Raw genomic sequence first — 23,761 nt, forward strand, 5'->3', positions numbered from 1 at the left:
GATGAAACCTCTACCAGAATGATGGCAAGAAAAAAGTATGGAGAAGGCGTGGAACAGCTCATTATCCAAAGCATACCACATCATCTGTAAAACACAGTGGAGGCAGTGTGATGGCTTGGGCGTGCATGGCTACCAGTGGCACTGGGACACTAGTGTCTATTGATGATGTGACACAGGACAGAAGCAGCCGAATGAATTCTGAGGTGTTCAGAGACATACTGTCTGCTCAAATCCAGCTAAATGCAGTCAAATTGATTGGGTGGCGTTTCATGATACAGATGGACAATGACCCAAAACATACAGCCAAAGCAACCCAGGAGTTTATTAAAGCAAAGAAGTGGAGAATTCTTGAATGGCCAAGTCAGTCATCTGATCTTAACCCAATTGAGCATGCATTTCACTTGTTGAAGACTAAAACAGAAAGGCTCACAAACAAACAGCAACTGAAAGATGCTGCAGTAAAGGCCTGGCAGAGCATTAAAAAGGAGGAAACCCAGCATCTGGTGATGTCCATGAGTTCAAGACTTCAGGCTGTCATTGCCAGCAAAGGGTTTTCAATCAAGTATTAGAAATGAACATTTTATTTGCTGTTATTTAATTTGTCCAATTACCTTTTAGCCCCTGAAATGAAGGAATTGTGTTAAAAAAATGCTTTAGTTTCCTCACATTTTTATGGAATCGTTTTGTTCACCTACTGAATTAAAGCTGAAAGTCTGCACTTTAACCTCATTGTTTCATTTAAAATTCATTGTGGTAATGTACAGAACCAAAATTAGAAAAAAGTTGTGTCTGTCCAAATATTTATGGACCTAACTGTAAGACTACAAAATGTCAACAAAAGATCATACACAATCTTTTTCTCACCAAACAGTGAACTTTGTGAGCTGGAATGCCAAAGGTCATAATCATGAATTAAAGAGAAAGAAAATATTCACTCATTTAACAGGTTTGAATGTTTTAACAGGAGACTCACAAAATAAGTAAAAATCCATTTCAGTCGCAAAGGGATTAGATTGCCTAAATGTTTTAATTCTGGCGATACATAGAAAACTTTTGGTGTGGTAATCTTAATACACAACACTATCCAATTTTTAGCATCAGACATGATATGTGATCCTGAAGGGCAATATGTCTTGGTGATGGGCAATTTATCTAATACTAAAGTGATTCTGATAAATATTTACATAAAGTAGATGATAGAGATTTCATTCAAAAATTATTCACATCTATTCCCAATGTAAACACTCATAAAATTATATTGACCAGAGACTTTAATTGTGTTTTACATAAAAGACCTTTCACTTAACATTTCAGAAAAGGAATGGAAGGCAGCCATGCACAGAATACACTCTAGTTCCATATGCACAAAGCCCTCAATCATTCAAGTTAAAATTTTCTATTGAGTGCATTTATCTTGATTAAAACTATCCAAAATGTTTCCAGGGTAAGAGTCAACCTGTGAATGTTGCAATCGAGCTCCAGCCTCACTGAGCCACATGTTTTGGGAGTGCACCAAGTTAAATGGTAAAATGGTAAATGGCCTGTATTTGATATAGCGCCTAACTAGAGTTCAAGAACCCCCCTAGGCGCTTTACAACACAAGAGTCATTCACCCATTCACACACACTTTCATACGCTGGTGATGATAAGCTACTATGTAGCCATAGCTGCCCTGGGGCACACTGACAGAAGTGAGGCTGCCGAACACTGGCGCCACCAATCCTTCCGACCACCACCAGCATAATAATAATAATAAGTATAATAATAATATAATAATAAGTTAACATAATTTTGGACAAAAATCTTTGAATGCCTACCAGACAGTGTTTGTGTCACAATCACTCCAAACAGCTGTTTAACAGCTGTGTTCAATGTACTCCCAGATGGGCTTACAGTAGAGAAGGACAAACTACTAGCACCTGGACTTATCTTACTCAACTGAAAGAATCCCCACCCACCAGCTTTAAGTCTGCAGGTAACTGATGTCCTAAACTATCTGAAATTGAAAAAATCATATTCTCCCTCAGAGGATCTGCTGAAAACATTTTTAAAATATGGCAGGATCTAAGCAGTAATATTTTAGAATAATCTATATCAGGGAAAAGGATTTTCTTATTCCTTGCTGCTTCAAAGAGTTTTGTTGACTGGCTCTCCTCTCTTTCTTTCTTTTGGGTAGGGCTTGAATTTTGGTTTGGTTAAGTTTGATTTGATTGTATGGATTGTTATTTGCTTTTATTTAAAAATAATAAAATTAAAAAAGAAACTCAAACTACTGTACTGTACTCAACAACATTTATTTATATTGCACATTTTCATACAAACAGTAGCTCAAAGTGCTTACATGTTACCTCACATGTTATCAGCTTATCATGGTATAAACCTTGTGGTAAGGAGTTGAATTTTGGCCATAGACATTACAAGAAGGTCTATTGAAGATCCAAGTGACCTTCATCCTGGTACGAAAAGTGCTGCCAAGTGGAAATCTCTTACTATCAGTAACCACAGGCACATCAATAATATAGAAATTAACTTCTAGATAATATATGTATACTGTAAGGTATGAATGCCACAATATTTTGATTCCTGTGTCTGGTTGTCCTAAAAGGGAATATTTCAAAGATGAGGGAAACAATATCACTGATCTGGCTTTTTCTGTATTTACCAATGTGATAGCCATTTGGGCATGGATTAGCCGTATGGATAAACAAAGCAAATATCCAGAAAGCTTTGTGTCTTCTTCTGATATTACTGTATATGTGGAACTTGTGGGTTTCCTGCAACATCTGCAAGATTTCTTTCAGATACACCTACTTAAAATGTGTGTTTTTGTCTGAGTTTTCATAGCATGTCACCAATCTCTAAAGCACTTCATGTTTTAAATGGAGTCAGGCACATCTCTGTTTTGTGTTTCCTCATAGATCCTTGCTGTTAAGGTTGGCAACTATGAAGCTGCAATTCAAACAGCAGCACTCTGTACCAAGCCACAGACTTGTCCACATTGTTGTCTGACTTTGGCACAGCATATTTTTGTTGATTTTGCCTTCACTGAATTGTTCTGTTAAACAGCTAATTCATCTCCTCTTTGTTTATATAGCTTTCTTTCATCCATTGCTATGTTCTGGTATGTTAATCAGAACAGTTATCAAACCTGATGAAGTTATTCTTTTAATTTTCATTATCCTCTGTTAGAAGTGTTGCTCAGTCTTTCCCCTGCCTAAGCAGAGCCCATCTGGGAACACCAATAAGTTAATCCTCTTTCCCTATTTTGAGGCCTGATTTTTCAACTGTTTTCTCTATCAGTTTATATTGATTTTATGTACTGGCCTAGTAATTAAGCCATGAACATCCAATTTACTATGCTGATGTAGCACAAGTGCCTGGGAATTATTACAAAAATAACATAAAGTGACTATGATAAACTGGCGCCCTGTCCAGGGTTTGTTCTTGCCTTGTGCCCTATGCTAGCTGAGACAGGCTCCAGCATCCCTCACAGACCTGTTCAGGACTAAACAGTTTAAAAAATGACTGCCTGACATAAGGTGAACATAAATCCATTTATTTTGCAACCTGATTAATCCAGTTCATAGCACTGATGGAGATGTACCCTTAGGACAAGAACTAATCCTGGATGGGTCATCAGTCCATTAGATGTTCCACTCACACATATACCCACACTAACTCAAACTTCACCAATATTGGGTCACTAATTTACCTGACATGCATGTCTTTGGGAAGTGGAGGAAAATGAGAACACCCAGAGAAAGATCTGTTCTGCCAGCAGATAGAATAGTCGCAGGACCACTTGGCAAGGATAAAGGACTAGAAGATCAATGTGAGTCTAGTAAATAGCTGTTGGTCAGAATCAGGAAGACAAAACAGTATTTGACAAAACCAAATTGCTAATCAAAATGCAAAGTCAAAAGAAGCCTAGCCAGGAGTTAAAATACCAGAGTAAACTATTAGAGTAGACACACAAAATCTGTCCACAATTTTGGATGTCACATAACTTGTGGCAACAACTTATAAAACATTAGGTTCATGATGTCATGCAGAATGACTTCTAGGAACTGCAGCACCAACAAAAACATAATGGTGATGCAGTAAATACAAACATTTACGTTATTTATGTGCGATATTGTTCCAGAGAAAACACACTAGTTAGAACATTACTATAAAGCATGAATCGACTCTGGATGGAACACTAATTCATCAGAGGAAACAATCAAACACATCAAAGTGGAGTTTCCAGATATATATGTCATCAATATATACTGCTCAAAAAAATTAAAGAAACACTTTTTAATCAGAGTTCAGCATCAAGTCAATTGAACTTCTGGGATATTAATCTGGTCAGTTACATAGCAGAGGGGATTGTTAATCCATTTCAGCTGCTTTGGTGTTAATGACATTGACATCAGGTACATTAGAGGGGCAGCAATGAGACAAGCTCCAAAACAGGAATGTTTTAACAGGTGGAGGCCACTGACATTATTCCTTCCTCATTTTTTCTGACTGTTTTTCCACTAGTTTTGCATTTGGCTATGGTCAGTGTCACTACAGCATGAGACGATCCCTGGACCCTACAGAGGCTGCACAGGTAGTACAACTTCTCCAGGATGAGAACAGGCAGGAGACAGGCAGTTACTCTAGGAGAGCTAGACAGGGCTGTAGAAGGTCCTTAACCCATCATCAGGACTGGTATCTGCTCCTTTGGTCAAAGAGAAACAGGGTGAGCACTGCCAGAGCCCTATAAAATGGCCTCCAGCAGGCCACTGGTGTGAATGTCTCTGACCAAACAATCAGAAACAGACTTCATGAGGGTGGCGTGAGGGCCTGAAGTACTCTAGTGGGCCCTGTGCTCACTGTCTGGCACCGTGGAGCTCGACTGACGTTTACCATAGAACACCAGAAGTGGCAGGTCCACCACTGGCGCCTTGTGCTTTTCACATATGAGAGTAGGTTCACCCTGAGCACATGTGACAGACGTGAAAGGACCTAGAGAAGCTGTTGACTACATTATGCTGCCTGTAGCAATGTTCAGCATGACCAGTTTGGTGGTGGGTTAGTGATGGTCTGGGGAGGCATATCCATGGAGGCTAGGCAACAGCACCTTGACTGCCATTAGAAATCGGGATGAAATCCTTGGACCCATTGTCAGACCCTATGCTGGTGCAGTGGGTCCTGGGTTCCTAATGGTGCACAACAATGCCCGGCCTCATGTGGCGAGAGTATGCAGGCAATTCCTGGAGAATGAAGGAAATGATACCATTGCCTGGCCCCCACGCTTGCCTGACCTAAATCAAATAGAACACCTCTGGGACATTATGTTTCGGTCCATCCAACTCTGCCAGGTTTCACCTCTGACTGTCCAGAAGCTCAGTGATGCTTTGGTCCAGATCTGGGAGGAGATCCCCCAGGATATCATCCGTTGTCTCCTCAGGAGCATGCATGGCCAACTAACCAACCCGACGTTCCCCCCCCCGATGTTATCAGGCATGCATACAATCACAAGGGGGACATACAATCTACTGAATACGATTTGGAGTTGCTGCAATGAAATATCGTCAAAATAGACTAGCCTGCTACATCATTTTATCACTTTGGTTGTGGGGTGTCTTTGAATTCAGCCCTCTGTAGGTTGAAAATTTTCATTTCCATCAAACGATGTGGCATCCTTTCGTTCCTAACACATTACCCAGTCTATATCAGTATAGATATCCAGTTGGATTTTTTTCCCATTGAGATCTGATGTATTTTCAAAGTGTCCCTTTATTTTTTTGAGCAGTTTATATAAGGAGATGCAACAACATACTTGAACATAAAAATCACAAAGATGCAAGGAGAACATGCAGACTCCATGTACCAATGGCCAAATAGGGATTCAGCCTTTTGGACTTGCCGCACTAACTGCTGCACCATTCAGTTTATTGTTAAAAATTACCCATAAATTGATTATTTTTGCTTTTAAGAATGCTTAAACAAGAATTTCAGAACACTTAAATTAAATTATGTACAGTAACAAATAAAACTGAATTTCATTTTATGAGTCATACAACTTTATTGCCTTTTAAGTAGCTTATCCCAGAAACACATTTAGACTCTTGGCGTAAAGAGTGTTGTTTGCATCACATGAAAGAAACACATTCTTGAAACCTGAGCATACTTTTTTTAACTTCTTCTTTATAAACATAAAAAAAATGGCAAAAAATATTTGTCCTGACAGCTCAGAATGTTGAATAAGTGCAGGGAATGGGAAGTGTTGTGCAACCTGGAGAGCAAGCCACATTAGTATTATTATTGGGCGCACACCACCTGAACTCACTTACAGAGAACATGGTAATAAACCTTAGAAATCCTCCAGTAAAAGAAGAAACATTATCTCCATTTAACCCATATATGCACTCTAATGTACAAAATAATATTACAGGAGCTAACGCTTTAATTACATACTTGTAATTCATATTATTAACACTTTGTTTGGGTAAACTATATCAACATAGTGGTTTAAAATTTCTGGTTTAAAATTTAAGACATCCTTTTCTTAGAATTAAACAATGTTTATATTAATCATTTAACCAGTATTCTGTTTAATGTTTCTCTTTACTATTGTACAGTCATTGAAGACTATTTATTGTAAATATCACAGACTTACTACATTTATGAAGAAAAACAGTGATATCTTCTCATTTCCTGAAAATTAAGTATTTCATTTCTTAATTAATTTGTTTAATCCAATGCTGGATCACAGGGGACCAGAATCTATCCCAGCAGTACTGATACAACGCAGATACCGTCCCTTGGAATAGGTGCTTGTTCATCTTCATGCCTTTACATATATCCAGCCACACTCACATGGAACCAATCTGAAATCAACAACCATCCTAATACATATGCCTTTGATGCTGTGGAAGACTATCCGAGTTTCCAGTGGATAAACCCACACAGACACTGGCAAAGTTTGGGATGCAAAATCAGGATATTAGATTCATGAGTCAGCAGCTCCAACCACTGCACCACTGTTCTGACCTTTATAATAACAGCTTCATGCAAGTCCGATTAGCATAGGGTTTGAATCAAAGAAAGAAAGAAAATCAATTACATGTGTAGTTTTTTTCTGTTTACAGAAGACTTTATCTTATGTGGCACCTTTCTATAATATAACACCCAAGGTGCTTTACAAATAGTGAGATTTCATGCAATTGTTCACAAGAAAGTTATATGATTTGCTCAAGGTTACAGTGTAAGACACATGGAAGAATCAAATGGCCAGCTTCTAAGTTCTTGTCCAAATATCTAAACACGAGACCACACTGTACTCTTCTATAATGCAGTATGTGATATCCTGTCATTCTCTGACCCACTAATCCTAATTCATGGTCACAGTGCTGTATAATTAAGACAATTTTTATGCTGAAGTTAGTCTTTAGGTATATTTACCAATGACTAGACTTGTGCATCCACAATTAAAAATGAAAGGTATTGAAAGTTTGACTCTCTTTATATATAATACGCTACCGTGGCTGTTTGTTTGTCTGTCCAGGATGTTAAATCACCTGTAGCTTGCAAACCGTTTGAACTATTGACCTGAAATCTAGTATATATATATATATATATACTACGTGACGTCTACTATCCACTTTCGGGGTTATGATTGACCTCCAAGGTTATTCTTCTTTTTATTTTTATTTTATTTTATTGTAGAGTCAACTTTCTGCAGCGGCCAGCTAGGCGGCCGTGCGGGGCATGTGTATGGGCGCCATTCTCATTCCCTGCCACCTTTGCTGTCACTTCCCCTACCTCTTCATATCTTAAATCATTCTTGAGGCAGAATGAAGACTTAAGTGCCAGCTTAAGTGAAAAATGAAAAAAATTGTACTAAGTAATTACAACACAAACACTGATTTAATCAGTTTTAACACGAAAAGGTGCCGACGAAAGAAGAGAGGAAGCGGGTTGCCAGGGTGGAGAAAAGAAGAGCTGCTCAAAAAGCAGCAAGCGCATCAACCTCTGAGCGTACAGAGAAAGAGGATGAAAACTATGAATGCTCAAGTCAAGTGTATTCACTGCACCGTTACTGGTACACTATAATATATTAATTTGGGATAAAGAAATTTCATTTGCAAATATGGCATCAAGATGGCACAGTATTCTGAACATTTCTGTTATAGATCTCATAGAGACTGAGACAGAAAGCCACATTATAGTCACAGTGCAAATCTGGATGACAGCTTGGAAGGGCAGGAAGACGGGTGTCTAACTCTCACTTGCCCTTTAACCCTAAGAGTATGGACTTCCACTGACTCATTCTATTTTGGGCAGTGTTTTCACTTGAACCTTGGCATATTTATGTTCATTTACGTTTCTTCTCACATTCCAAAGTTATACGTCAGGTTGATTAGTAATTCTAAATCAGAGTGACCAACTCCAATCCAAAAGGGCCGCAGTGGCTGCAGGTTCTCATTCTAACTCTTTTCTTAATTAGTGACTAATTTTTGCTGTTAATTAACTTATTTTGCCTTAATTTTAATTGACTTGCTTTTTAAGACTCAGCTCCCTTAATTGTTTATTCATTATTTAATTAGTAGTCAAACTACAATGAGATACAAAACAAGACAATGTATGACCAGTGAACATGTGAACATCATGAAACAGGTGAAGTTCTTAGTGATGTTGATCTGCTCAGGTCCACAAAATATTTTGACAATGCTCTTAGAAAAAATAAAATCAACAGTTTTAGAAATGTCTAATGTGGCAAAATGAAAGCAACAATAAGCTATGAAGTTAAATATTAAATAACGGCTTCTAATTACGAAACAGGTTGGAGTGAAATTAATTGGAGTTTGAAGCCATTTGGCTTTGCTGGTCATCTGTTTGCTCAGTTGACATTCAATTTTTGTTTGGCTGACTTTTAATTGAAAAAGAAGCAATTCAGAGGGCTACATCTGAACAAAACATGGTTATTAAAACAAAGGGAAAAGAAGTCAATTAATGGCAGGACTTAGTCACTGATTGAGAAAGTGGCAGGAAGGAAAACCTGCAACAATTGTGGCCCTCCGGGATCGGAGTTGAACACCCTTGTCCCAAATCAGGGATGGCCACCTTCAATCCTGGAGAGCCGCAGTGGCTGCAGGTTTTTGTTCCAACCCAGTTGCTTAATTAGAAGCCAAGTCCTTAACAATAGCAGATCTTATCTAATTTCATGGCTTGTTAGTGTTTTAACTCTACTGTGGCATTTCACTCTTAAGTCATAGATTTGTCTCTTTTCTAATGTAACATGTATCATCCAAGTGATCTGAAGCTTAAAGCAGAGGAGTAATTTTCAGCTCTTCACTTTCTCTTCAGTTTCCTTCTGAGTATTTAATGAAACCAAATAGTGAATGATAAATACACATGGGTGGAAATGGAGACAAGCTAGATGTAGAACTGCTGGCTTCTTTGTCATTTCTATCTTATTGCTAATAAGGAGCGGTTAACACTATGAATACAGATGGAATACAGCTGTTTAAGATGGGAAAATGATACCAAAGTGTTGAAGCTTGTGTCAGTCAATCTTAAGCGTAGTGAGCCGGATCACTGTGTCTGAGCTTGTGTCAAAACACTGCTGTCACGTGACCCATAACATTTGAATCTTCTAAAGTCATCAGTGCTTCACAGCACACTTTATTGGTTTGATAGCGTTTTGTTGGTTTGACTGCTTTGGCACTAACTTAACAGGTAGCCTATATAAAATGCATCATTCTCTTTCAATAATGTTGGGTTGTGAGAAGAGAGAGATTTGGAGGGCTTTGGTGACAGATGGCAACTAACAGCGGAAAATGGCATTCAGAAGTTAAATAGTATAAATGGACAAGGACCTTAGCAGAATAAAATGAACACAGACTTTTCTGACCTTTTACTGGTGACATGAGACTGAAACAGTGAGTGCTGCTTCACTTGCGCTCTTGAGAGCTTGCCTTGACCTCAGTTAACCACCAGATGTCGCTGTTCATACTGTGGCTGAGGCTTCAACACTTTGAATCTTTTTCAGCACAAATAGAAAGAAAGCCTCAAAGCTTTAAGACTAAAATAAGCAGTTAAAGGTTCAAAATCTTAATAATCGAGACAACTAAAATGAAGCAGAAGGATGTCAATAAGTGCTTCATCAACAATGAATGATTCTTCATGAAGCAATTGGGCTGGAACAAACACCAAACGTCACAGTGGCCCTCCGGTGCCAACATTGCTCAGCCCTGATATAAAGGGTCTGAGTCTTAAATAGCAAATAAATGAAATGAAGTTAATTAGTAGCAAAAACTAGTCACTAATGAAGAAAACAATTAGAATGAAAACCTGGAACCACTGTGGATCTCCAAGACCAGAGTTGACCACCCTTGTTCTAAATTAGGGGTCGCCAAGTCCGGTCCTGGAGTACCACCGTGGCTATAGGTTTTCATTCTAACCCTTTTTTTTAATAAGTGCCTTGATTGTGCTTCTAATTAACTTCTTGTGAATTCATATTAATTTAACTACTTTTTTAAGATCTATCCCCCTGAATTTTTTCATTGTTCCTCTGAATTTCTTCATATCTTTCTTTAAATGGCACCCAAACAGAAATGAAATGTGAAGTGAGGGAGCCAACAGAAGACCAGCTAAGTCAGGGCCTCAAACTCCAACCAATTCACTCAAACCAGCTGCTTAATGAGGTGCCGCTTCTTGTTGTTAATTAAACTTGTTCTTTAATTCCATAGCTTGTTGCTGTTCTCGTTCTGTTCTCTACACCATTAGCAGACATTTCCAAAATTGTTGATTTTCTCTTTTCTGTTAAAATGTTTTCGGGACCTGAGCAGACCAACATTCCTGAGACCTTCATTGTTCTTAATTTTCAGATATTATATGATAGACACCAGTTGTTTTGGCTCATTTTGTATCTCATTATTGTTTGGCTGCTAATTAAGGAAAAAGAAACAATTAAGGGGTCTGAGTCTTCAAGTTAATCTATATATATAATTCACTAAGGCAAGACACCCATGGAAAGCATGCCGGAAGGGGCGTGGATTGACTATGCCGCCGACAAGTAAGACCCCTATGGCGCATGCAGGAAGGAGCCACGCCCACCAACTCCAAGACCATTGGATACGACGACAACTTGCAGAGCCACGCCCACCAACTCTGGACACGACAACACAGAAAAAACAGCATAATTTTTATTCGTCAGTAGTAGTGGCCACATGCACCTCCGAGCGACGTTGACTGTTCATAGAGGCATGTTTCTCACGGAGGTGAATCGCCATATGCAGCGTGTAAAACGGTTTGAGAGGGGTATCCCATGGGATCCTTAAAACAATCCTTTAAAACTGAGGTTAAAGCACAATGAAGGAATCAGTCTTTAAAAACCAATAAGCCCTGTGCCTCTGTTTCATTACCGTCTCACCTGCTTTACCAATGCAGGCCCTGCAACAGTCGAGACGCTCTGTCAGCAGCTGACCTTCTCTGTGCCTGACCGGTTCACACAAAGGCAGCGCAAGAGAAAGCCGTGCCAGAGACAGACAGGGGCACACACACAGGCAGCTGGTGGGCTGCTCTCCGTGAGTTTCTCTTGCGAGCGGACACATGACCAGGCGGTGTGTATGCTTCGAGTGCGAGGGTGGACGCGACAGGACCATCTAGGAAAAATCATGTCGCGGATGTGATTCGCTGTATGCAGTGTGTAAAACAGTTTGTTTGTCGCAGATGTGAATCGCTGTATACGGCGTGTAGAACAGTTTGCGAGGGGTGTCCCTGTGTCTTTCCAGAAGTGTTCAACCATCAATAAATAATTATGCGGCGTTTGTTATGCCACGGGTTCACTATTGTGTTGTATTTTGCTCTCTCCAGAGTTCCATCTTTTCATTCACTTACTGTTGTATTCTCACACTAACCTGTTTTAGACAACCGTGTCTTTCCAGAAGTGTTTACCATTCAATAAATAATTATGCATGAGATTGAGCGTGTGTCTAGGCGTGGGTAAGCCGTTGAACCCCATTCGGGTTGGAAATCGTGGAATTGCCACTAAGTGCAACTCATACGCTCCCACTGTTTTCGTCCCTACCCTTTGTACACACCCCCCTCCCACACGTTGACTGTTAATAGAGGCATGTTTCTCGCGGAGGTGAATCGCCATATGTGGCGTGTAAAACTGTTTGCGAGGGGTATCCCATGGGATCATTAAAACATTCCTTTACAACTGAGGTTAAAACACAATGAAGTGAGCAGTCTTTAAAAAACGAGTTTTCGGTTACGACGCGACGACGCGTGCAGCATAGCAAAGTGTTGTACACGCTACATACAGCAATTCGCATCCGCGACAAACATGCGTCTTCATAGATGCTCCTGCACTTTGTACACACCTCGCAACGCCGCACGGACGATTGTGTGTTGGTTCGTTCCGTGCATTGTTACAATGTTGCTTTTCTTGCTGATTTATTACATTACCGATTTTGCAAATGTTACATTTTCTCCCTGTGCTTAAAAATTATTAAAAAACCGGCCTGATTATGCGGCGTATGGTACGCCGCGGGTTGGCTAGTTCATATTAAAAAGCTCTTTCTGAGACTAAAGCAAATAATTCAAAAAGTAAATCTTATAGTTGCTCAATAACAGAGGGAGGCTGTATCCAGTAATTCTTGACTCAAGTCAGTGGTTTCATTTTGGATGTATCTAGATGTGGTTTTGGTCTGAACCATCTAATTTTGCAAGCCAACCCAACCACTTATTAAGATTTGCTTAACCACATTGAATCCCAAAATTCCGGCTCTACTATCTAGTCTAAAGACATGTGTCTTTTATTGCATAACAAGCTTATCAGATGTGGTCTTGGCTGAGCCAAAAAATAGGATAAAGGCAACATGTTACACTATGACCTTATTAGTAGAGAAAGTACATTACGTTCAGTAATGATTAGCACTGATTTTATAAACACTACAAGAAACTATATTCCCTACTGTATGAAAAAGTAAACTTTAGAATGTGAATTTACCTACTGCTCTGTCTTGTAAGGTCCTATGGTGGCCTTATTTCCCACTTACAGTCTTTATTGTGTAGACCTCAATAAAATGTCTTAAATCCCTTACACTTAACAATAACATACCCCACATAGACAGTAGCCAGGCCAGAAATCAAACCTAGGACTCCAGACCTATAAGCATTAGATTTTGGACCACCATGCTGGCCAACATTTTACAATTCATTTACAAATATGAATGTTTACATTGATGTGAAAGTAACTTTAAGTTATCCTTTATTTAATATTTCAAACTGAGTTCCATACAACACCCAACAACAGGTAAACATTGACAACAAACTTTCTGTCTATTTGTGAGGGTTGTAGTGGCAGCATGCTGAATTCATTTTGTGAAACTACTGTCGTTGTAAAGAAAAAAATACAGTACACTAGATACAAGATACAAACTTTCCAAGTCAATTCAATTTTATTTATAGAGCATGTTTAAAAACATCAAAAGTTGACCAAAGTGCTGTACAGCTTCCATAAATTATTTATATATACTTTCTGTGCAGTGTGACAGATAGGGGGTGCTGTCGTCCCCGTGAATCCTCAGACCAGACGCCAGACACCAGATAAAAGTCCAAAAGTTGACTTTATTATAATAATAATGTGCACAAAGCACCCTCCTCTCCACAATACTCATAAGCAATTACAATAATACAATAAATCAATCCTCCACTCTCCTAGACGCATTGTCACCCTGCCACCCGACTCAGCTCATCTGTCTGGGATCTCCCATAGTCCTTTTATATTGCCTGACCCGGAAGTGTTTCCAATCCTTCAGTCCATGAGACTTCCTATCACTTCCGGGTCAGATCAAAAGTCCTCTTCTTCTCTTTTTCTGGAAACAATCCTTGAGCCTCCCTGCAGCGTCCTCTGGTAAACCCCAGGGTATCTAGCAGAGATAGGAAGGAAAACTCCAATGTCCATGATGCCCTGCTGGAATTCGGGGCATCTCTACACCACAGGAAGGGCTCCATCTGGCGGCGTGGGGGTATTGGCTGGGATGACTGGCTGGCCATATACCACAGCAGCAAATAAATAGACCAAAAATAAATGCACACGTACAATTGTTTAAAAAGCTAAGGCAAAAAGACAGACTTTCAATCAGGATTTAAAAGTGCCTAAAGTTGGTGCTGACCTAATGTAAAAAGGTAGACCATTTCAAAGCTTAGGGACAGCTACTGGAAAAGCGCAGTCCCATGTAAACTTAAGTCTAGATTTCGGCACAACCAGTAACTTCTAGTCAGAGGACCTCAGTGATCGTGAAGGAGAGTAAAGGTGTAAAAGATCAGTAGGATAAACCAGAGCTGAACCAAGCAGTAGTATTTTAAACTCAATCCTATAGTGAAGAGGAAACAAGTGAAGGGAAGCTTAGAGTGGTGTAATGGGATTTTGTTTTTGTGTGCTAGTTAGAAGCCTAGCAGCTGTGTTTTGGACTAGCTAAAGTCAAGAAAGGGATGACTGATAAGAGACAAATGCATGAATTAGTGTTTCAAAATCATGTACAGAAAGAAAGGAATTGGCCTTAGCTATAACCTGGCCTATGAGCTGATAGAAACAGACTTTAACAATGGAATTAATTTGTTTATCTAGTTTGAGGGTATTATCAAAAATCATACCAACATTTATTGCGAAGGATTTACATTAGGTTGTCAAAGGGCAAAAATTAATTTATGGTGTACAAGTAAGATTAGAATGTCCAAACCACACAATCTCTGTTTCTTAGTGATATTTGCATTTTAATATCTTCCAGACATTCCAATGAAGATTTAAGAGAATTTCACTAGAGTGAAATTTTCAAAAAAGAAAATGTGGCTTTGCCAGGATAGGTCACCAGCCTCAATGTGACCCTGAATTGGATTAAGAGGAGTTGTGATACATTCTATTGATATGTTAGGAATATTAGAATATTAGACATTAAAACAGAGGTTAAAGGTAAGTTCATGATATGCTGTAGAGAGGGTGTTTGCGTGTGGATAAATTCAACAGTCTAGCTGCTGCAAAGTGTTTACTTTGTGTTATATGGACACAAATGGAAACTGGTTAAGGGTAAATTTCAGAGGTTTTCCTTCTGCAGAGAATCAAGTGATAGTGTGGTAAATAGGAGTACTTTTGGTGTGCTTTAAAACTTTAGGTACTTGTGTACTAAACGGACATCACTATTATCGTCGCGCAAATCGGTGGGGCCGCCGGCCTGGTTGCTTCATTTTTGGAGTTTAAATTATTAGACCAACCTACCCCAACCACAAATGCTAGCCTTAAAGTTAGTGGGGGTGGAACATTGTTACCTATCGGTCCCTAATGTTAATGTCCCGTTTGGGTGCCTAATCTTAAAAATGAAAATCCAATTTGCATCACGATAATAGAAAAGGGTACTAGCCGTTCGTTTAGTACAAAACTTTATTTTTTTTTTTTTAGGATTTAGGTAAACAGAGACATTCAAGAGCAATATTAAGCTGAATGGTCTGTTCACATTGTGATTGTTGTAATGTTCTAAATAAGACATTGGAAATTGAATTGTAACCAGTCGAGTGTCTTGTGTGATCTGTAGGGGGCATTGCAGAACCCAAAACTCAAGACACAACCACGGTGACAATGTCATGGTTCAAATAAAAGGTTTATTACAATAATATATCTTAACGTGGTTTTCTTTGATAATAGTGATCCCAACACAAGCACAATCCAAATTCTTTTCTATTTCTCTTTTTTCTTGGAACTTTACCAAGAAAAAAAGTCTCTTTCTCTCTCTTGCTGAAAAAAAAATCCTGATTACAGCACTTGCTCGACTACGATTCATGTTTTGACACATCATGAAAGTTTGTTTGATTGATCGACCCTGGTAGTTTTGAAGTTATGGTTTCTGGTTCATATATTCAACCTCTGCCACTTGGAAAAACAAACCAACAATACATTCCTTTTATGAGATTTTCTTTTTTCATTTTAGTCACAACCTGCACAGATATCAATCTGTCCAGTTAGGAAGCATAAGCGATTGTAAATCAGCTTCACCTGCTTTGGTGCAAATGAAAGTGACTACTGGTATACTGGAGAGGCAACAGCAAGATAACCCTAAAAAAGGGAATGGATATACAGGTGGTGGCCATAGATCGACTTATACAGACAGACTGACATCCCTGAAGCTTAATTGACTTGGTGTTGGACTGTCATGATTAAGTGTTCCCCTTCATCATGGATCAATATATACAGTATATACTGTATGTACACACACACACACACATGGTAATACAGAGTCAACTAAAACATACAATGGAGGAATTATCAAATTTAGTTTGTTAAGCACATACAGTATATAGTAGGAAACTTGCCCTGCTCATTTTTGGGCTTTTCCAGATGGTTCTTGAACTCTTTCTATTGTCTTTTCACCCTTTTCCACTGCCACCAATTAACAATTCTGTTTACCCATTTATCCCTCTTTCTTTCTTACACAGTCTCCCTAACTCTCCTCATGGTGAGTCCTTCCACACACCTTACAACTCTAAGCTCATTGGTCTTGTCCCAAGGGTCACATCCTCTGAAACCTAAAATTAATTCCAGTAAAAATGATTGGTCTTTTCAGTCTAAGGACAACACAACAGTGCCATCTGACTCCCCAGAAATCATTCCACCCTCTAAGCTTTCTGTAGCCTTTAAAAAACCAAGTCTCTTGGCAGCTCCTAGACTACCAGACTACTCCATCTGCTCCAAGACACGTTGCTGCATCCAATTGTGCTGTAGAGCAATAAAACGCCTTTTACCAGCCACTGCAGAGGAAAGTTCAACCCGACAGACAAAACAGCAAGATTTTAATTTATGTTAACAGAGAAAATTTGTGGTTCATTTTTGTTCCTTTTTATTTTCCTATGTTTTATGTTCCTATGTCCTGTTTGTTGTACCTGTGTATCCATGCTGGAGCTTTAATCTTCTATTTAGGCCAAGGTGTGAGGTGTGTCCTGTCACCAATCCAATTAGAGAAATTTCCATCTGTTAATCTTCTGACTTGCTCACCCAGTTAAGAGTCACCAGTAAACAATAAATGTCTCTGAGACTTTGGGCACAAGACATACCAGGGAGCCAGTTCCTCACAGGACATGCCCACAGTCAATTTAGATTGACCAATTGACTTTACACTCACGCCTTTGTCAAAATATTACTATAGTTATAAAAAATAATCATACATTGTTTAGTGTATCTGGACATAAACAATATTTGCTGTTATAGCCTGAGGATGATTTGGGACAAATAATAAAGCAACACGACTTATCCTAAGACACTGTACATCAAATAGGCTTGAGGGTTAATTGTTCAGCATCTTGTAGACCGCATTGAGACTGACAGACTCCTACTCTGTAATTGATTTGGCTGCAGGGAACTCCATTTATTAAAAGATGAAGACCAAAAAACAAGGCACAGGCTGAAACTGTCAATAGTATAACAAATGACGCGAGTGGTGGAAGATGTGGTTTCAAGATTTCTTTGGGCACGGCTAGTTATTCATCAAAATGGAGAATGTAAACAAAACTCACTATCTATAACTCTATATGCATTGCTTTAATTAACCTTCTTGCCCTAATGTGACATTTTGTATAAAAAAAACAAAATGCTACACTGCACATTGAAAATGCAACTATAGAATATGGTTTTTAGTAAGAAAAATAAAGTTGTTCAGAAAAGTCGTAGCATTTGTATGATTTGTTGGGAACAAATAATAGAAAATACATGTTATGTTGACTATCAGGTTCTTCTTCTTGTAAGTGACATGTTGTTAAATCTGATCTCTTGGTTCCTCTTTTTTCAGTATCCAGGCCAGAGATGTCATCAGAGAGCTTCGCAACATTAAAGGAGAATGTTACACGTCTGAATGAAAACTTCAGAGACTTAAAGAGTGCCCTGTCTCAGCTCTCTTTTAAGACAGATGTAATGGAGAACATCTGGAAACTGGAAGGCCTATTTCAGAACCATACAGACACACTGCTACAGTTAAACCAGGTGGTTCAGAGACTTGAGGCAAATGTCCAAACAGTGCAGACCACATCAGAAAAAACTGCTATGTCTGTAATAGAAATGGGGGATATCTTCAAGGGTATGAACGAGACTACCAAGAGGAACTCCAATCGATTTGTGGATGACTTAGAAAGGACAAGATTCTCCATGCAGGAACATGAGATATTATTAAAAAATACAGCCAGTCAAGTCTATGAACTCAAGGACAAATTAGCTGAAGTGTGTGGAACCATGAACTCAGTAAATCGGACATTCACTCAGGACATTGGTACACATCACATAAAAATTCAGGACCTCCAGCTGCAAATAACTAATGTTACAACAGATACCACAGTGATAAGACTGGCCCAAGTAAAAATGGAAGAACAGTTAAAAAATGAGGTAACCACGTTGAACACTGTCATGGAAGACTTAAGACTTAAAGACTGGGAGCAATCAATAATTCTGAAAAATCTAACCTTAGCAGAGGGTAAGTTGTACTTACAAATCAAAGTCAATTTTTAATCTGAATTAAACAAAAAATATTGTAGATATGGTATAAATGGCTCAGTGGTACTGAAAAGTTACAGAGACCAGGGTTCTTATCCAAGCCTTACCTTTATGGAATCTGTATATTCTACCTCTACATATATATTTTTTGAAGGTACAGTATCTATATATATAATTCACTAAGGCAAGACAACCATGAAAAGCACGCTGGAAGGGGCGTGGATTCACTAAGCCGCCGACAAGTGAGACACCTATGGCGCACACAGGAAGGAGCCACGCCCACCAACTCCAAGACCATTGGATACGACGACAACTCGCAGGGCCACGCCCACCAACTCGGATGCGACGACACCGAAAAAATGGTGTCATTTATGTTCGTCTGTCGTAGAGGCCACATGCAGTGCAGGTCAGGTTAATGTCATGTACCTCCGAGCTACTTTGACTGTTCATAGAGGCATGTTTCTCGCAGAGGTGAATCGCCATATGCAGCGTGTGAAACGGTTTGCGAGGGGTATCCCATGGGATCCTTAAAACAATCCTTTAAAACTGAGGTTAAAGCACAATGAAGGAATCAGTCTTTAAAAACCAATAAGCCCTGTGCCTCTGTTTCATTACCGTCTCACCTGCTTCACCAATACAGGCCCTGCAACAGTCGAGACGCTCTGTCAGCAGCTGACCTTCTCTGTGCCTGACCGGTTCACACAGAGGCAGCGCAAGAGAAAGCCGCGCCAGAGACAGACAGGGGCACACACACAGGCAGCTGGTGGGCGGCTCTCCGTGAGTTTCTCTTGCGAGCGGACACATGACCAGGCGGTGTGTATGCTTCGAGAACGAGGCAGGACGTGGCTTGCGACCAGGCTCATGAGCAGGCAGTGTGTATGCTTCGAGTGCGAGGGTGGACGCGACAGGACCATCTAAGAAAAATCATGTCGCGGATGTGATTCGCTGTATGCAATGTGTAAAACAGTTTGTTTGTCGCAGATGTGAATCGCTGTATGCGGCGTGTAGAACAGTTTGCGAGGGGTCTCCCTGTGTCTTTCCAGAAGTGTTCAACCATCAATAAATAATTATACGGTGTTTGTTATGCCGCGGGTTCACTATTGTGTTGTATTTTGCTCTCTCCAGAGTTCCATCTTTTCATTGACTTACTGTTGTATTCTCACACTAACCTGTTTTAGACAACCGTGTCTTTCCAGAAGTGTTTACCATTCAATAAATAATTATGCATGAGATTGAGCGTGTGTCTAGGCGTCGGTAAGCCGTTGAACCCCATTCGGGCTACAAATCGTGGAATTGCCACTAAATGTGACTCATACGCTCCCACTGTTTTCGTCCCTACCATTTGTATACACCCCCCTCCCACACGTTGACTGTTAATAGAGGCATGTTTCTCGCGGAGGTGAATCGACATATGCAGCGTGTAAAACTGTTTGCGAGGGGTATCCCATGGGATCATTAAAACATTCCTTTACAACTGAGGTTAAAACACAATGAAGTGCGCAGTCTTTAAAAAACGAGTTTTCGGTTACGACGCACGACCGCGTGCAGCATAGCAAAGTGTTTTACACGCTACATACAGCAATTTGCATCCGTGACAAGCATGCGTCTTCTTAGATGCTCCTGCACTTTGTACACACCTCGCTACGCCGCATGGACGATTGTGTGTTGGTTCATTCCGTGCATTGTTACAATGTTGCTTTTCTTGCTGATTTATTACATTATCGATTTTGCAGATGTTAAATTTTCTCCCTGTGCTTAAAAATTATTAAAAAACCGGCCTGATTATGCGGCGTATGGTACGCCGTGGGTTGGCTAGTTTTGGTTTATTTCCCTAAGCAATAAATCTGAGCATAATTGGCCCAAAAAAATGAATTTCTGTGAGGGTGTATGGGTGTATTTTGGTGTTCCTTGTGATGGTTTCTTTCTGTCTTGATGCTAAATAGGCTTGGACTCACCATATGAATCAGACAGTTCAGAAAATAAATGGATAAGAACAGGGAGAATATAAGCAAAACTTTTGTAACTTTAGGGGGTGCTCTCATAATGGCCCTCCAAATCCAGAATATTGGTCAACAAGAGGCCACAATTATCAGTGCATGCACATATTATACATATTTATAAACATATATGTAACAAAAATGAGGTGAAGAGAAAAGCTTGGGGCATGGATGGTGATTCATATGTATTCTATTGGTTTATTTTTTTAAAAAAGAAACAAAAATGAGCAATAAGCTGTGCATCGGCTTCATGCTGTCAATGACATCTCATCAGTTCACTTAATGCATCTGTCTTGGTAGTGCAGGTTCTTATGAAATCTTTGAGAAGATGAGGCTGAGTTATCGGTGGAAATGACATTCAGCTCTTTGTACTGACAATCTATTTTCCTGAGGATGGGTAAGGAAAAAGCATAAGAATGACAGCACCACCTGAGCAAGGCTTAGACTGGAATTACTGTGTCATTGTTACGTGAACCCTGAAACTATCCCCTAATCACACATGTGACAAAGTACACACACACACACACATATAAAATATCAGCAGTCAACTAAAGTATACAATGGAGAAATGTTAGGTTATTTAACACAAATAGCAGTGAAACAAACCCTGCTCCTATTTGGGCTTTTCTGGATGGTTATGGTTTTGAACCCTTTCTGTTGGGTCTTTTCCCTTTTTCCACTGCCACCAATAAACAGTTCTCTTTAACCCATTTGTCTCGCCTTCTTTGTTACACTGTCGCCCTAACCTTCCTGACAATAAGTCCTTCCATACAAATTTCAACTGTGAACTTGCCCCTAAGGTCGCATCTTCTGAAGTCTGAAATTAATTTCAAAATAAGCAGATGGTCTGTAAAGTCATAGGACAACACAACAGTGTCTGTTGACTGCTCAGTCATCATTCAATCCCTAAGCCTTCTGTAGCATTTATAAAACCCGGTCTCTTGGTAGCTCCCAGAATTCCTCTCTTTAAAAGTGCATAACTGTTCCAATCTGTCTGTTCCAGGACTAGGTGTTGCATCCAAGTGGGCTGGAGAGTAATAAACACAGCTTCTACCAGTCTGAACGTTCACAGAGTCAATATAGTCAAATTCCTCACGTCCTGGGACCATATACCATATTCTTTTGGCCAGGAGTTGTTCCAGCCACGTGTCAACCCCTTTGGCCTCTTTCTCACCTTCAGGATAACATTAGTGAATTGCACTTTTCTATCTCTTTAGGATGTTGCTGATCTATATGATTATCCTAGGCCACAATTTCCTGCATGGTAATCCATTATATTTTCTTTGTCTTAAAACATGTTTAACACTAGTCAAACACTGGTTCGCGACAGAAGATATCTGCCTGAAGAAGAAATCTCAACATCAAGCTTGCTCTTCGTGGAAATGCAACAACAAGTAGTTGTCAAGCATTTTTATTTGTACAAGTTTCTTTCTTTCTTTCTTTCTTTCTTTCTTTCTTTCTTTCTTTCTTCATAAATTATCTTCTCAGCTGGACTGTTTGATGCAGAAGAAAGCCAAAGTAAATAAACACAGAAAGGATTTTGAAAACTGCATGGTGCTTTCTTTACTTTTTAAGTGTCTGGGCTCATTGAAGTTGGGCAACATGTGTGTTCCATATAAAGCAGAATATCTGTGATGTAAAGATCATTTACTCTGCTCTCCCTCTTTGGAATGTTTCACTGGACTTGTCATCCGAATGTGTCAGATTCATTGCTAAATGCAAACATATGCAGCCAGTGTATCAGATTGGTTTGGACTGATGTCACAAGGAAAAATAGTCCTTGCAATAACATGAGCATTTGGCTTATAGTCAGTATTTTTAGATTTCCCTAGGTGTCAGATTTGCAGTACTTTTAGCACTTTTGCCATCAGGTTTATACTATACTAGCTGTGCAAGCCCGTGCTGAAAAAAGCCCAGGACCCTAGAAACTATTGAAATCATCAGAAAAAAACTGAATTGTAGAGATGTCACATAATTGAAAGGAACTATTCTGGGTGTCTCTCACCTACGAGGGTTCATTTTGCCAATATGCTTGCATTGCTTGTGCATTAGCGACAGGAGAAAAAGTAAAAGGGATACCGTTTTGCCGATGTTAGCAGCTAAGTGACTTTGTCTTTCCTGTGATGTTTCGTTTTGCTGACGTGCTTGCCTTGCTTGTGTTAATTAGCTGCTAAACGACTTTTCTGTTTCCTTGGAGGCGGAGCCCTTACCATGACTCCACCTCTCACTTCCGATCTGAACAGACACGCACACTTCCACGCATAGATGCTTATATGTAAGAAAATTTAAAGTCAACAACACTCAGTTTTATTTAGTATCTATTTCTATCTAAATGTGTGTGGCATGATGGCACTGTTGTTAGCATTGCAGGATTGCAGCTCCAAGAGACTGCAATGTTTTGAATCCCTTCCAAGTCACAATCTCTGTGAAGTTTGCATGTATTCCATGTGTCTGTGGGTTTCTCTTTAGGTATTTCAATTTTTATTCCCTCCCAAAGATAAATACAGTCATATGAAAAAGTAAGTACACCCTCTTTTTCTTTTTTTAACATATGTGGCCATATCAAAGTGTGATCCTCATTTAAACAGTGTCATTAAAGATGAATAAAAAAACAACATTGAAAATTTGACTTTGCAATGTATTCAAAATTAACAGACACCATTTCCATCTGTGGAAAAAGTTAAGTCCACCCTTAGCTCTAATAGCTAGTATCGATCAATTTAGCAGAAAAAACCTCAAGTAATTATTTCCTATGTCTACCAGTCTATAGCATCGACTGGGAGAAAGTTTTCTCCCCCTCCTCCATGCAGAATACTTGCAGATGTTTGAGAGCTTCCTTGCATGCACAGCCTGTTTCAAAATACTTGATGGGGTTCGGATTCAGGCATTGACTTGGCCATTCCATAGGTCTCCATTTCATTCTTTTCAGCTGTTCCTTAGTAGATTTACTGGTATATTTAAGGTCATTGTCATGTTGCAAGGTCCACTTTTGATTGAGCTTCAATATTCTGAGAAATGATCTCACATTATCTTCAAGCACCCTGGAGTACAGTGAAGAATTTATGCTGCCTTCTATTGCATTGTTCTAGAAGTCTTGGTCTTTATCTATGTGTTCCTGGGCAAACTGTAGTCTACCTGTGATGTTGTTTCTGGTAGCAAAGTTTTCCTCCTAACATGCCTCCCATGTTGATCTAATTTGTGCAGCCTTTTTCTAATGTTACATTAATGTAATAATCTTCCAGACAATGGA

At 39.4% G+C, this 23,761-nt stretch overlaps 1 protein-coding gene across 1 annotated transcript in view; it reads left to right on the forward strand.

Moving 5' to 3' along the window:
* scara5 (scavenger receptor class A, member 5 (putative)) overlaps positions 1 to 23,761 on the forward strand; it is a 501,271-nt gene that overhangs the window by 205,001 nt on the left and 272,509 nt on the right. Inside the window, exon 4 of the mRNA XM_039748467.1 lies at positions 17,820 to 18,494. Coding sequence (XP_039604401.1) covers positions 17,820 to 18,494 — 675 coding nt within the window. The remainder of the gene's footprint in view (positions 1 to 17,819; positions 18,495 to 23,761) is intronic.

The sequence above is a fragment of the Polypterus senegalus genome, chromosome 3, assembly GCF_016835505.1.
Source record: "Polypterus senegalus isolate Bchr_013 chromosome 3, ASM1683550v1, whole genome shotgun sequence".
Lineage (NCBI taxonomy): Eukaryota > Metazoa > Chordata > Cladistia > Polypteriformes > Polypteridae > Polypterus > Polypterus senegalus.